Source organism: Poecilia latipinna, unplaced genomic scaffold, assembly GCF_001443285.1.
Source record: "Poecilia latipinna isolate Pla-1442-1.1 unplaced genomic scaffold, P_latipinna-1.0 Scaffold330, whole genome shotgun sequence".
Lineage (NCBI taxonomy): Eukaryota > Metazoa > Chordata > Actinopteri > Cyprinodontiformes > Poeciliidae > Poecilia > Poecilia latipinna.
In genome coordinates, this window is record NW_015112946.1 from 34,809 (window position 1) to 50,532 (window position 15,724).

The following is a 15,724-nucleotide window of genomic DNA, read 5'->3' on the forward strand; positions in this document are numbered from 1 at the left end:
ATGCTCAATCAGAGAACTCTCTCCTTGTATAAACATCTATGAAGGCTGGCATTTATTACTACAGTACACCAATAATTTTAGTTATAAACACGTAGGCGTCAGTCTTGGCATTATTGAATTTCCCCCAAACTCTTCGTCAGGTTTGCCCTCACCTGCTCCCGTGGCATCCAAAACTGGAACCCTACTATGGATTTTTTTTTTACATTCGGAAGTTATGTTTATCAAAACTAGAGAAAAACAAAGGTTAAAACGGATAAAATAATTTGTAAGTCCGTTAAAAAATACTTAAAAAAAATTCAATTTTACTTTATATACACACATATTCCAATACATTTATTCAGTTTTTTCAGCCACAGATTTTTTCAGATTGAAATATTTTTCCAAGATTTTTTTTCTCCCTCCATTTGAGTTTTATTTATTTTTTCCGTTTCTAGTATTTTAGCGAAACTATTGATGGAAGGAAAAGGGCTTGAAGCCAACTGCATACCTTATATTTTACAGGTCTATCCACAACCTATGATTATGAGACACAGACACCAAACTTAAGAATGTGATCCTGGGTACAAGGACAAGGAGCTCCAATATTCTTGGAAAGTTTGGAGTAGAATCGCTTTCTTTTCACATCGCCAGATTTTCTATGCAAATCCTACAGGAAAACGCAGAACTCACTAAAAGGACTTATTCTGGCCAAAGAGCAACTTGGAATGAGCTGGAGAATGTCACTGGAGACTCGTTACCTTAGCGACCCCATCTCGGACAAACAAAAACCATCAAATGGGCAGACAGGACACAGTTGTAAGCACAAGCAATTCTGGCAACAAAAAAATCTGAAATCAAATTCAACATAATTGACAAAAAGAACCAGCATGTCATTTCACAGAACAAAAGCAGTAGAAAATTTAATTTGATTTTACAACTTAATCATACAGTAAATGGTGAGTTTCATTATCAATCTTCATGATTAATCCAGCATTTAATAGAAAAAAAAAGCACATTCACACAAACTGTATACACACATTCTAGCTACAATCACACATATAAGCGTCAACAAAACAATAGCTTTATTTTTTTTTTCATAAAACAATCTGTACATAGTATCTTCCTCTAGTTTAAGTTTTAAACTGAGCCAGAGAAACTAAGGTCAACTGATTCACAGCAGAAAACAAAAACATTTACAGTACAGTTCACAGGTAAACAACCACCGTTGTGCCTATTTAGACTTCCTTCGTTTGGCTTGGGTGGGGCTCGCTGCGGTTTCTGTAAAACCAAATACGTCGGTTAGAGAAAACTTTAGAATGTCTTATGTGAAAGATACCGACTTTGAAACGTCACTTCGGTGATTATTGTACCTTTAACTGCAGCACTGGTTCCAGGCCTGGCTGACCTCTTCCTGATGCCGCTGTCTACCGCCGGCTCCTCCTCCGCCTCCTTCTCGGCTCGGGAGCTCCGTCTGCTTGGCCCCTTGGGCTTCTCCACAGCAGCTCTGGGAGAACCACAAAGACAAACAACAAACAAGGAGAGGAAAAAAACACAGGACGTGGATCTGTTACTAACGAGCAACCATTTCTGCTTTACTCAACATTGTAATACCAACGAGGACTCTGCTGTTTTTCCTCATCTACCACAGATACTGTCCATCTTCATCCCAACAGCATCCACCGACTACGTCGACATGATCACTGCTTCTGCCTTTGCAGCACAACCATGTCAAAATACATACCTTGGGACTATGTTGATGGGCGTCTTTCTTTTCTTTGCCCATCTGTGATAGAAGTGGAAAAACAGCGGTAAACTATCAACTGTGCTGAACAAACAGTTTTACCACCTCACCATATCATGACAATCCCAATGTGGAGATACAGCCATGTGGTAATGATCTGCCTTTTGATTTGACATGCTTTAAATATCATATAATCTCATGCTAATCATACATACCAAGTTCGAAGGCCTTCGCTCATCACGTACCCCAATGGCCAACCAAAAAAACCTCCAAATTGTTTCAATGGAGACAGAAATCCCCAAGAATCTCCCAAGATTGGTTTTGCTCTCCGTGAAATTAACGTTAAAAAAAGGGGACAGCTTAGAAGCCCCGCCACCCAAAACAAGCAGAGAGGACAGCAACGATAATTTTGGAGCCTTACCCCTGCTCTGAACCTGCTGACGTGTCTTCACCTGAGAAACACAGGAGCAAATGATCTATTAGGACTCTAAAGTTTCCAAAAATGTTAACGCTTGTTTTTTTTTTTTTTCTTCTGAAAGGAAAAAATAAAAAAAATAAAGATCAGTTACCCGTCTTCTCAGTCGAGGGAGGCTCCTGTGAGGCATCTGGCTGCAGAGGTGCTGAAACATGAGGAGAAACATCTACAGTGATGGAAAACATTTAGCCGCACAATTGTTTAACAAGCTACAAGAAGCAGCTGTGTGTGTGATAGTAAAGCAGCATCATGTGCATAGTAGCAGATCAATTTGTTGGAACCCTGTGATAAAATGTTTAAATAGTTTTCAAATAAATTTGCATAAAATCTCATCTTTAATTAAACATATTGAAAATATCAAAAATGTAAAAAATAAATAAACAACCCAGAGCACAACTGTTTCTTATCAATTTCTTTAAAATAAAAGTATCTCAATAATTTTTCAAACTGTATGAGTTAATCAGCTTTTCTAGCAACATAATTAAATCTTAAGTAATATGTGACAATTTCTATTCATCCCCCAATTATTTACTGTTAGGTGATTTTTTTTTAATTCTGCAGTTATCCATCTTTATATCAATTAGTACATAAAGATAGATAATGTACTAATTATCTATTAGTACATTAATAGCTATGAATCTTCATAGTAGGGGTAGTAACAACTACCCCACTGTAAAATAATAAAAAAATCTACCCAGTTTTTTCCCCTGTCAATTTCATTAATGTACTGAAATTAAATGAAAATGATCAGATATTAGAATTTACACATATTGGGAGATAATGGTGCTGCAATATGCTTTTTATTTTTTATAAATCTTTGCTATGGCTGCCAATAAATTTATATGCATTTTCAGACAATAGCCCTAAATTTCCCCATTTAGGGCCAAAATCCAAAAATCAATGAACACAGGAGCGACAATACGTATATTAACAAGATGAATATTTTTCATGGCTTGCTAGGCATGTACCTGGGGTGGCCTGGGTGGATTCAGCCGCTGCTGCTGCTGCTGTTGGTGGCGGCGGCGGCACAGAAGGTTCTGCAGCTGGGACATCTGTCTGGCTTGCTGGAACTGCACTGGGAATACCAGTAGGTGAGGAGGTGATGTGGGAAGCCTCACCGGGTCCGCTTGCAGCAACAATCGGAAGAACAGATGTTACAGAAGATTGTATGGGAGGGACTGTAGAAAGCAAAGCACTGGAAGAAGCCCCGGAGCCAACTGCAGTCGCAACGGGAGCTTGAGAATTTACAGGCGGTGGCTGATTTGGGACCGAGACTGGTGCAGGAGCCTGTCCAACAATCTGAGGAGGAACTGTAACTTGACTGGGGATTTCATTAGAAACCACAGGTGGATTATTATTTGAACTAACAACAGTAGTATGAGGAGCTTGTGTTTCAGTCTGATTAGCAGGATGTAGAAAGACCTGCTGTGGGATACCCCCTGTATGACCCTGCAGAGGCCTTTCTACAGTAGTTTGTTGGGAGTCGCCTTTGCCAGAAACGGATACAGTGGCTGATGTGGGTATTACTTTCATTTGGGAAGTAGGGGACGGAGGCACAGGACTCTTTCGAACAGCCATGGGGCTGGAGCAAGGAGGTGGAGAAGCCAGAGGTGGCTGAAAGGAAGCTGATGCAGACGGGCCTGGGTGGGGAGAAGGCTGATGCGCCGCGACAGCAGATTTCAGAGAGGAACTCGCTTCACTTGGAGTTTCTGGTTTGATGCTTCCTTGGTTAAACTGCTGAGGAGCTACAAGAGTACTAACTGGCCCTGATGGCGACATACTAGTGGTTATGTGGACCTGTCCAAGACCACTCCTGTTAGACTGAGCGCTTGTCATTGTAGCCCCTGTTGTTTGAGAGGAGCTAGGGGCATGAGAAAGATGGATGTTTGCAGCTGAGACCTGTAAGGACCCCACCATGGTAACAGACTGTGATACGACTCCTGAATTAGGAGCCACAGAGGAAGCTGGGACCTGGAAAATTGGGTTAATAAATACAGGTGTAGTGGTGATAAATTGTGCAGGTCGAGGGCCAGAGCTCTGATGCCGGATGTCTTGAGGTCTTATGTTCTTGTTAGGGACGGCCACCATGGTGGACACCATTGATGCTGGCACCTGTGAAGTGGGGGCAGACGTAATGGGGTTTGATGTGACAAACACTGTTATCTGGTTGGGGGAAATGTTACTAGATGACGCAGGGATCTGTATAACTGACTGAACACTGGTCACAGGTTTTGGACTGGGGCTTGGTTTGACAGCTGAACTGGCAGTGTTTACTGCAGAACTGGCAGTAACAGAGGAGGCAAAAGTGTTCTGACCAGAAGTGGGCATACAGGTGCTTAGACCTGGATTGGCGTTAGTGTTAGTGCAGACTGAGCTGGTAAGAGTAGCTGCTGGATTTACATTTGAATTTACAAAGCTAGGTAATGGGTTGTGTTTAAGACTAAGGGTACTACTGGAGTTTACAGCAGTGGATGGGTGCGAGCTTGGAATTGAAGTAGGTTGCAAGGCAGAACCACTGGTAGGAACTAGAGCAGATCTAGGTACAGCTGGAGTTTCATTTGCGGCAGTAGCAGAAGCAGCGGCTGTAGTAACGACAGACGTTGACTTATCTGCGTTCTGAGAACTGCTGGATACAGGTCTGTCTGGATCCAAAGCAGACTTGTTGTTGTCATTCCCTGTTTGCGAGGGCCGAAGTGACTTGTTTGGAATATTTGCGTTATCCAGTAACTGGTTAAGGGATGTTGGAGCTGCTCTAAGAGCAGGTGAGACCTCCGAGTCCTGTCCAGTTGCTAGGTGTGTTGGAGGTCTGTCAACTGTGTTAGCCTGCGTTTCAACATCAGGTTTGGGAACCTGATGTGCTGGCATACGAGGGCTTATTCTTGGCGATGATAAATCTCTAAATTGCTGTGTCTGGGCTGGAGGTTGAGCAACTGGTCGCTGCTCTGGTGGCATTATTCCCTGATTTTCCCTAAATCCATCAACAGGGTTGCCATGAATACCATGGAGGGAGCTCTGGCTCTGCTGTGTCTCTATGGCCCCGCCAGCTTGTGAAGGCATTGATACTGGACTCTGTGGTACAGAGGAAGGACTTAGCATCATGGTTTGTCCTTGTGGGTTAACCATCTGCTGCTGGTGAGGAGGGCAATTCATGGTATTTTTTGTCGCCTTCTGCCTTCCTGGACTTGGAGTGGCAGACTTTCGACTGGAAGCCGGACTCGACCTACGACTGTTGCTAGGACTTGCCCTTTTATTCTGACCCCCAGACTGTTTGTCTTGCTTGGCACCTAAAACCCCTACACCGGCTCCAGCAGACTGTTGATTGTTAGAGTTACTTCCTCCTAAATTGCCGTTATTGTTGTTGCCTGGCAGAGTTAGGCTAGGGGGAGCCTGGCCTATCGCTTTCAGAGTTGTTGGGTTCAAACCTTGTTGGTCAAATCCCCTGTTAAGGTTTGGCTGCCTTGGAGGAAGAGGAATGTTAATTTTGGGAGGGAATAATCCTGCAATGGAGGCATTTAGTCTCTCAGGCGAAAGGTTAATTTCTGAGGGCTCAGTGCTTGGTGGTCGATTAGTCGGCGCGAGGGGATGGTGGTACGGCCTAGGGCTTGCTCTGTTTGGGGTTTTGGGTCTTGAGCTCTGTGAGGATGTTGGGACACTGGGAAAATGAAGGCCAGGCATGTGGCCTCCTTGCTGGGGCTGAGTGGTTAACTGCTGCTGAGGACTGGCCCCAGTATGTTGAGGCATTGATGTTTGACCAGGACCTTGCTTCATCATTTGAGGGTTGGCAGTCTGGCTGGAAACCATCTGCTGTGTCCCATTTCCAGGTTGAACTCCAATTTCTGAGCCAGCAGGCCTGTCTTGCTTTGTGTGGGGACCAGTGGAGACCTCCTCAGACCCACTGCCTTGGGGTCCTTGCCCTACATCTGAATGAGACATTCTTCGTGCAGCACCTGAAAGCTGGAAAAGATTTTAGAAGGTATTTTAAAAAATTCTGATTACTTCTGCACTTTTAATCGAAAGTTATCTTTTGATTATTAGATATAAATGTTTGTATTAAATCCATTAACATTAAGCCTTACTTGTGGGTTCACCATTAGGGGCATCCCCCTGGCTTTGTCAGGTGAGGGTGGGACACCACCATGGCCTTGGAGGTTAATCATTACAGGCATGTTTCCCTGCTGCGAAACGGGGTGCCTCTGCACGTCTGTTGGATTGCCTAAACTTCTAGGAGGGAGTTGCCCTCCTGCGGGCATGGGCATGCGATTCTTGGATTCCTGTTGCATCTTTATCATCATCATCATCTGCTGCTGCTGTTGCTGCTAGAATGTAGAGACAAACTTTAGGAACGAGATATAGCTTCTGATGCTGACAAGAAACAATACCATCAAGTCACACAATACGTGTACCTGTTGTAGGCTGGGCTGTTGCAGATGTTGCTGTTGTGATTGTTGTTGCTGCTGCTGCTGCTGTTGTTGCTGCTGCTGCTGCTGCTGCTGCTGCAGCTGATGCATCTGTGGTTGACTTTGTCCTGGTGTTTGTGACCCTGGCATCCCTTGCTGTGCCTGAGCATTCTGAAGATTCTGCATTTGTATCATCTGCTGCTGCTGCTGCATTTGTTGCAATTGTTGTTGTTGTTGTTGTTGTTGCTGCTGCTGCTGTTGTTGCATTTGCTGCTGTTGCAGTTGATGTTGCATTTGCTGCTGCATTTGCTGTTGCTGTATATGCTGCTGTTGCATTTGCTGCATTTGATGATGTTGCTGCTGCTGTTGATGTTGCTGCTGCTGCTGTTGTTGTTGATGTTGTTGTTGTTGTTGTTGTTGTTGTTGTTGTTGCTGCTGCTGCTGCTGTTGTTGTTGATGTTGTTGTTGCTGTATGTATTGCATCGGTACCTGTTGCAGAACTCTCTGTTCTCCAGTCTGACTTTGAAAGCCTATTCAAAACAAAGAGGGTCATAGTCATAACTTAATAACAAATACAATACAATTTTAGAAATTATAAGAGTATGCAACTGTAATAATTGTTTGACTAATTGAAATTTTGTACTGAATAACTTAAATTGTTTTTTTTTTAATAAAGTGTACCTGTAGGCCTATTAGGAAAATCGGGGAGTTTTTGACCAGAGCTTTCCAAACCCAAACCCTGCTCCCCACTTAGATTTGGCAAATCTGCATCTTCCATGCCAACAGTCCCATCAAGGCCACTGCGGAGAGAAACAAAAATGAGCCATTTGACAAAATAACCAGTTTAAGCATTCAACATAACTGTAACAAATAATTGTTATTACCCAAGTCCCTCTACTTGTTGCTGTCCATCACTCTCTTTGGGCTTCTTCTTTCGGGGTGGTTTCTTCTTTTTGGGTTTAGCTGGATTATCCCCACCAGCTCCCTGTTTCCCCCCTGGTCCAAACTGGCTTGCTGAGATATCACTCTGCAGTAGGTTGACCAGCAGTGGGCTGGTCAGTGTAACATCTTTGCTAACAGGAAAGCCACCTGGCTGTCCACACGGTCCTCCAACTGGCATTTGACCAGCAAACTGGGGGTTGAAGTTCATGCCATGACCTGGAAAGTGACCATTACCCATCTGCATATGCTGGGGGCCTCCCATCATGCCTTGCTGCTGCTGAGCTTGCATATCAGGGACCATCTGCTGCACACCTAACTCCCCTGTCCCACTATTTGGATCTCCAATGACATGTGGATGCTGCTGAGCGGCCTGTTGTTGCTGCTGCTGCTGCTGCTGCAACATAGCTTGTTGTTTTTGTTGCTGAAACTGTTGTTGCTGGTGTTGAATGAGATGATGGCCAGCAGGGAGTCTCATCTGTGGCCCATGCATTCCCATAGTTTGATTAGGATTGCCAGCAATTGGGATCTGCTGAGGCTGTTGTTGGTTCATCTGTTGGTGCTGCTGCTGCTGCTGCTGCAGCTGTTGCAGCTGATGCTGTTGCTGTAACTGCTGCTGCTGCTGCTGAATCTGAGCCATTTGCTGCTGCTGCTGTGGAGTCATCTGTTGTGGGCCAACCTGGCCCTGGAACTGAGGCATGTTACCAGGAACATTGGGCGAAGGGCCACGCATCATCTGGCCGGGCATAACCCCAGGTGGAATCTTCCCTCCAAATGCCTGTTTGTTTCCTTGCATCTGGTTGGCAACCATCTGCTCCATTATCGAGTTTTGTTGTTGTTGTTGTTGCTGCTGCTGCTGCTGTTGCAGGAGCATGACCTGATGCCCTTGGCCTCCAACCATCTGACCCTGCCCATGCATCACCCCCTGGCCTTGCTGTGGCATCATTTGCTTGGGTGGGGTCATCCCTCCTCTCTGCCCTTGACCAATGGGCCTTGAAAGGACAGTCTGACCTCCACCCTGGCCTTGAACCATCTGGCTGGGGGAGGAGGACACAGGCTGGGCCTGATGCTGGAGGCCCATCATTTGGGTCTGGAGGCCAGGCTGCTGCTGGCCCATACTAGCCCCAGCTGTGGTACCAGGGGGTGGACCCGGCATACTACTCTGACCAGCCATTATATTGGGTTGAACGTGGGGTGGTCCCTGCATCGAGTTTGGAGTAGATGCTGCTGGCTGGGCTCCTGAATTGAAACAGAAAAAAATATATATATAAAGGATTGTAAGAAAGGATTATAAGAAATTAATTTATTAATTTATTACAATTAATTAAGAATTAATTAAGAATTCCCCCCCTCACAAATGTTGTTCAACCAGACAGCTATTTGTAATCCATAATCCATAGGGGAGGCCCAGAAAATGTTTGGAAACTGCTGGGGGTGCCCAGGAGAAAAAGTTTGGGAACCACTGCATTAGACCAATATGATCAATTTCCCCCAATCATACAGTCATCCTTCTGTAGTGTCATTTGAGTTTCTCTTTTATTGTTATTTTTTTACCTGTGTGAGTCATTTGTTGGTTCTGCAGCTGCTGAGTTGCTACAGGGGCTCCTGGAGTGCCGCCAGTCACCTGACTTTGAACAAAGTTCATGTTTGGAAAGCCCATAGGACGCTTTGCCATGCCTGCAATCAGTAATTATTCATTACATTAGAAATCATAACTTTAAAGCGATTGTTCTATAAAGACAAAATTGCAGCCTTTAACATGCATGGAAACCAAAAAGAAAAAGAAGCCGTTACCAACAATTACTCACCAGGGTGTACTTGGGCTCCCGGCTGCCCATGTTGGGGCATTCCCATGAATCCTTGCTGCATGTTGCCCTGCTGGCTGAGAGCCGCTCTGCCTGGTGAGCCGACACCCTGGGGGAACCCCTGAGGAGTCGTAGGTCTCTGAGCCATCATGGGAGGCGTCCCGGGAGAACCTTGCTGAAACGGAGACGAGGACGATCCAGGTGACTTGGCCGTGATGTTGCTCTGTGGTCCAGACGTTGTCGGTAGGGGCAGTGGGGGTCTGGGTGGTCCGCCGACACCACCTGGACCTGCCTGTTGGCTTTTAGGCTGCGGCGTAGCAAACTGCCCCATCCCTGCAGGCTGTTGCTGCTGTAACTGTCCCTGTCCCATTGCATTAAATAACTGCCCCGCCTGCTGGCTACCAAACGGATAGGGGGGTGGGGGGTGGTTGGGGGTCTGAACTGTAGCCAGAGACGGTGGGCGTTGAACCATTTGGTTTTGCGGGGGGAGTTTTCTCCAGGCAGGGCCTCCTTGGGCTGCTGGTGGCTGTAGTACGCCAGAGGGCAACTGATTCCAGCCAGGAGGCACACCCATCGGGCCCGCGGGGTTGAATGGAGGTCGAGGTCCGAGCTGGGAGAGCTGAGCTTGCTGCTGCTGGGCCTGCTGCTGTTGCAGTGCGGCAGGGTTGATTGGTCTGCCTGCCTGCAGAGAATGCATGTGATGAGCAGCCTGAGCAGACATGGGGGCTGAAGCATGAGCAGCGCCCTGTTGATGCTGAAGCTGCTGCTGCTGGATCATCATTGGGTCCATCACATCTGTGACAACAGAGGAATTCTGTTATGCAAGTGCTGTAATGTATTCTCAATTCCAACATCAATCATTAGATGAAGCGAAAATAAAGACCTAAACCTGTCTGTAAAGGTGGTCTCTGTGCACGAGCGTGCATCTGTCCGCTGCTGCCTGGCAACATAGGCTGACCCACCATGCCAGGCCCACGTGGAACCATCGACGGATTGGGCATCCTTACCCCGCCTTGGAGGAAAAAACAAAAAAACAGAACAATCATTATGCCACCAACTGTAAAAACATACATATCCACCCCACCCCCCTGTCATAGTCATACACTACTTTCTGCAAGTTCATGACATAAAACCCAAAAAAGCACATTGAGGTTTGTGGCTGTAATGTAACATAATGTAAATAAGTTCAAGGGGTATGAAGACTTTGCTAAGAATTGTAAGCAAATCAATCAAAATCAATATTCTAAAGTAATCAGAACAATAGCTAAGAAGAAAAAAATTAATGCTGAATAAAACTAAAGAAAAAAACAAACACTTGAATTGTTTTTATAACTTGCTCAGACTCGGATGTCTTCTGTAATATATAGTTTCTCATTCACTGGATAATCTGTTGCTACAAAATTGAAAAAAATTAAACAAACCCATACCTGGACCAGGCTGACCCGGAAAGCCACCATCCATTCTCATCTGACCAGGTGCACCAATTGGTCCATTCACTCTTACTTCTTGTCCTCTGTTTGGTCCGACAGCCACATTGATTGCTCCCTCGCCTGGACATTAAAATGTAAAAGAAAAGCAGTAAATATGGATTTTCATGTTCATTAAATTTCCAAAGAAATCCATGGATGCATTACGCTTCTGTCACCTTCTATTTGCACAGAGAGAATACCCAGGTCTCTGAGCTGCTGCTGGTTGTTCTGGGCCAACAGTCTGAGACGCTCTGCTGCATCTCGGGGAATGTTGAAGGTAACGCGGACGCTGTTCCAAGGCTCTACACACTGTGGCTGCAGCATATCAGAGCCTAAAAGATGATATATATATATATATATATATATATATATATATATATATATATATATAAAGTGATGCAAGAATATATATTTCATATAATCGTAATGTAGTTTTTTTTTTCTCATATGTGCTATAGAAAGACAAGATGGAAAGATAAAAATGTCTAGAACATACAAGAGCTCACAGAAACAAATTGTGCGACTTGTCAACGTTTTTAGGGCTTGCATATCTTGTGCAACGCACTGCAAATTCTTTTAATATAAAATCTCATACATGTTATATTTTGACACTTATCAAGGAAATGAAAGCCCTTAAAATTTAAGAAAGTTAAAACCACCTAGTTAGAAGGAAACATAATAAGCCATTTTTCCATTATAAGCCACTATAAACACAAGAAAATTGATTTTGAATAATACATTTACTATGTAAAAAAAGAAAAAGAAAAAGAAAGCTAACCCATATTAAGCATGTTGGGTATCCCGCTGAGAACCAAGTAAAGTTTCTGAGCGAAGTCCTCATCGTTCATGTTGCCTTGAAAGGCAACAAATACTGTGGAGTCCTCATCCTTCACACCGTGCTCTTCCATCCCGTCTGCCTTCTGAACCTCGTCTACTTCAGTTGTGTTGCATTCATGGCAACTATCAGCTTCTTCGACTGCATCGTCCCCAACACCTGAGTCTCTGTCTGAATCGTTATCAGACTCTAGGTGCTCAGCATTCTGGGACACGTCAGGCGGGGTCTGTTGGTGAGCCATCCTCCGCCTGTACTAGGAGTGGCGGCGGAACCGTTTTAAGCTGCAGTCACATGTAATAAAGACTCAGGTTAGAACATCTTACAAAAAACAAAAAGCAAGAAAAATGTCAAAAAACTAAACTAAACTAGGTCGTAGTACACAAAATTTAAGTAAGACAAAGTCAAACATATTATTCCTTCCTAATTAAAAAAACACAGAGGAACTGGAGGTGCTCACTGCTCAGCTTATTTTTTTAATCAAAATGAGTTAATGGTAATCAGAAATGACTTGTTGACATAAACAACTGTTAAAGCAATACTGATATTTACAAAGCCACAATTGCAAAGAAAATACGTAAAAACACTTAAACTGCACTTTGGAAAGGTAAAAACAACAAAGCGCTTCACAAAAACTAAAAATGCATCAAACGACCTAATTTAGGGGAGGTGGGCTAAAAACAAAGAATTTATAACAAAGTAAGGGACTGAATGCATGACAAACTTGGTAGGCTACAATTTCTAAGTGGCCACAGATACTGATATTATATTTGACCAGCAGGATGGACATTTCCTACCCTGGACCTTTGGAGAAGATGTCGATTTTATTGACCAAGAATGAAGATTTGAAGGATGAGCAGTTTCATGACAGAAAGAAAAATAACAGCAGTGGAATTGTGCCTTCACTGCAATTAGTATCAATGCAATATTCAACAATCTCACTCACTTTTTCCAATATCGAGCTGCTCAACAGCTCAGATGAAAAACCTTCTGCGCAGTTCTGAGGACTCAACATTTCTCAAGTAGTTGGAATACAATTAGCACGTACTTGTAAAAGGTTATACATGCATCCCGCATTTTTCTGGCACGGATTACAGCATTAACACTGGCTCATTCGCAGTGGTTTAATCCTAAACCTGAGCTTGATATATGCTGTACTCAACAGGGTATATTATTTCAGTTCCAGGTTGGCAGTACAACCAACGTCCTCTAAAGTCAGAACATGGCTGCCACATCAAAGCAGCAATACAGACTTAAAAGCTTATAACAATATGGAAGGGAATGTTTTCTTTTTGTGCTTAAATGCATACAAAAGGAAAGATGAATATTGTTAACGGAGTATATTGCTTCAAGTAATTAGCAAGCTAAAAGGATAAAATCACACTGTTTGTCTGACATCCTACTAAAAGATCCTTGACATGGTTGGGTTATTATGCTAGATTTCACAGAATTTGCACATTTCCTTTAACTGTTTTCAATCAACCAAAAATCTAAAAGTAAGACTAGAAATCAATTGACCAGGGTTTTTTTCTGTACCCGAAGCCAATGTGTCTTTTTAATACCTGATGTGTTTTTATTTTTTCCCTATTTAGTAAATGTATTTTTCTTCGCCAATTTTTTGGATATCAAACAAATGTGTACCGGTAGACTTAAGTGTGCTGGCTGAAGCCGTAGATCTGCTCACTTTCTGTTCCTCAAGAGATTTGCTGGTGACGTTTCAGATGACCCACATGCATTGTGTTAACAGATCTGCTCTGCCTTACACACAGCCTCTGAAGGGAAGCAGTTTCCTGGTGCACAATAACACCAGAACTATTTGTCCTGAGACCCTCTGTAGATCAGAACTCAGCTATATCTGAATTATTGCTGACTGAAGGGGCTGTCATTAATCAAGCAGCATCCCCTTCATCATTCACTGGAGTCTGTCTATCTAAACCAAGTATTATCAGGTATTTTACATTTAATGTCCACACAGTAACAACATGAAAGGAGGCATGAACAGGCAACAGATTCTCTGGATTTGACATTGAGTAGAAATACCAGCATTTCACTACAAATAAGGTACTTGCTTGTGTAAAACAAAATAAATAACATAATATATTGTCCTAAACTCTAAAACACAATTATTCCAATTGTTGCAAAAGTAAAATGTTTATAAAGACAGTTTATGCATAAAGTTTGATCGTCATTATTTCGATTTTAAAACAAAGACTTAAAATTTAACAGCCACAAGTTAAGTAGTAGTTTTATTGGACAGGATATTACCCATTTGCTGTGTTGCTCTTTAGAGTAACGAAAGCACAACATGTTGATATTAGCAGGTCGATTGGTTGGGTTGCATGCCCAGGTAGACAAGCAGCATTAAAGGAGCCACAATGCTTAAAAAGGGAAGGCAACACTCCTGGATTAGTAAATAAATCTCACCAGTTTTTCTGTAGTAAAACTGATAAGTGTTGCTACTTTAGTTTCCACATTATTCTCTTTAGCGACAAAAAAAAGTGTTGAATCCCTCTTCTGCCACCTCACACACAGTTATGGCTGCACATTACATCGCAAATACATTGTAATGGTCATATCAGTGTGTGTGGTACTGATGTGGCAAAGGACTAAGAAGCACTAAGAAACGCCTGTTATATTCCAGGTGTCAGGAATTTTCATGTTGAATGCCAAAATGTACTCCATTTTTGGACTATGGATGATACTGGTAAAAATGACAAATACTGGACTAAATTATGGGCCAAAATCTACACTGAATGTGCGTGTGAACTGAAACATAATTGCGCATTGTTGACACTCAAAGGTTGGAAATATTTGACTAAATTACCCCTAAACTTGGATAAGTCTGTCACATATAAAGTTTCAAACTGCGTATAGTACTATATCTACAGTAAGTAGGGAGCTGTGCATTTTTTTTTTTACAATGATCGCAATTCCCAAAGAAGGGCCACACAGGGAAAATCGAGAGTCAGTGGAAAATTTTGCACATTTAAAACGAATAGACGTGTGTTTATTAATGTACATAGGCCGTTCTTAATAATGAAAGCAAGAAGAAAAACATAAAATCACATTATGACTAAAGCAGCACACACTAAACACACCTGTAGGTCACATCAATTTGACCGGTGATGTTCAGTCTATCAAAGCTGATATATCTCAATTTTAGAAGCGTCTTTTATCGATGTACAGTGCAGTGTGGTTTCTACCCCCAGTCAGTTAATATAACACGGTTTAAATGGAGCACTTTAAACGAGGTCCAGCTTGACTGAATGATGATGATGGGGCCCAGCATGGGCCTTAACGCAAATATAAGGTAACGAAATTCCCGACGCAAACGCTCATATACAACTTAATTTGCGGTTGTGCACATTTGACCAAGAGTAGACAATGTCTACACCCCACATCTTTACGTTTGGGGTGATGCAGCTTAAAAATATACAAATTGGAAGTCAAAACTGTTCATCCTAGCGTCTCCGTCAACTACAGCTAATTCCAGCTAGCAACCGCTAGCCAGCAAACAGAGAAGGTAACTCATCACGAATGCATTCAAGCGCCTACGCTTAGCTGAAAAATTCACTCATTTTAAATTTCCACACCTTACAATTAGTAAGAGCGAAACACCTTACCACACATAATCGTGAGGAAATATGGTTAACCAGTTGAAATCTGCTTGCTAGGAAGGCTAACAAAACATGATTCTCGTTAGCAGGTTACCAGAACGACTTCCGATGATGCTTTCCAAAATAAAACTCCAGTTGTGGTAAAAGCTTGAACAACTTCGTTAAAAAAACAAACATACAATTTGCTTTATTTAACTCTCGTGTGTGTCTGGATATTTTATTTTTTTCAAATATTATTTTCTACATATCGATGTCTTGTATGTGTGTTAAATAGGCCTTTCCTTCCCTGTCGTTGCAATCCCTTCAAATGTTTATTCATAAACTGTGAATCCAATTTTCATGGGGTTGAGCAAAAACTTTTTGATGGCTTTTTAAAGACAAAAAAATAAAAATGGATCATAATTAATGCTGACGGCAATTCTTGACAATTCCCTTTTCAGAAAGTCTGCCCCCAAAAATATGAAATATGA

General features: G+C 42.8%; 1 protein-coding gene across 5 annotated transcripts; it reads right to left on the bottom strand.

The window, feature by feature from the left end:
* Positions 1–869: 869 nt before the first annotated feature.
* On the bottom strand, positions 870–15,374 carry ncoa6 (nuclear receptor coactivator 6). Of its 5 annotated transcripts, none has more exons than XM_015035287.1 (17): positions 15,261–15,374; positions 11,584–11,921; positions 10,982–11,137; positions 10,764–10,886; positions 10,226–10,348; positions 9,340–10,131; positions 9,086–9,208; positions 7,477–8,770; positions 7,274–7,392; positions 6,593–7,122; positions 6,272–6,511; positions 3,164–6,149; positions 2,290–2,340; positions 2,142–2,172; positions 1,721–1,762; positions 1,350–1,483; positions 870–1,257 (listed from the first exon to the last, which is right to left on the bottom strand). In XM_015035287.1, exons 2-17 carry the CDS (start codon positions 11,879–11,881, stop codon positions 1,211–1,213), a joined length of 7,089 nt encoding a protein of 2,362 aa, XP_014890773.1. In that variant the 5' UTR covers positions 11,882–11,921; positions 15,261–15,374; the 3' UTR covers positions 870–1,210. The 5 variants fall into 5 exon arrangements, with proteins under 5 accessions (XP_014890773.1, XP_014890774.1, XP_014890772.1 ...); XM_015035288.1 differs by having other exon boundaries at positions 6,272–6,508; positions 6,599–7,122; positions 10,220–10,348; XM_015035286.1 differs by having other exon boundaries at positions 6,599–7,122; positions 10,220–10,348.
* Between the last annotated feature and the right edge of the window lie 350 nt (positions 15,375–15,724).

Excerpts from the sequence above, each read along its gene's own strand:
- ncoa6 (XM_015035285.1), bottom strand. The coding sequence starts at position 11,881 with ATGGCTCACCAACAGACCCCGCCTGACGTGTCCCAGAATGCTGAGCAC. Across the intron at positions 10,887-10,981 it reads TCTCTCTGTGCAAATAGAAG|GCGAGGGAGCAATCAATGTG; the intron begins GTGACAGAAGCG and ends TTTAATGTCCAG. Across the intron at positions 7,393-7,476 it reads CAACAAGTAGAGGGACTTGG|TGGCCTTGATGGGACTGTTG; the intron begins GTAATAACAATT and ends TTCTCTCCGCAG.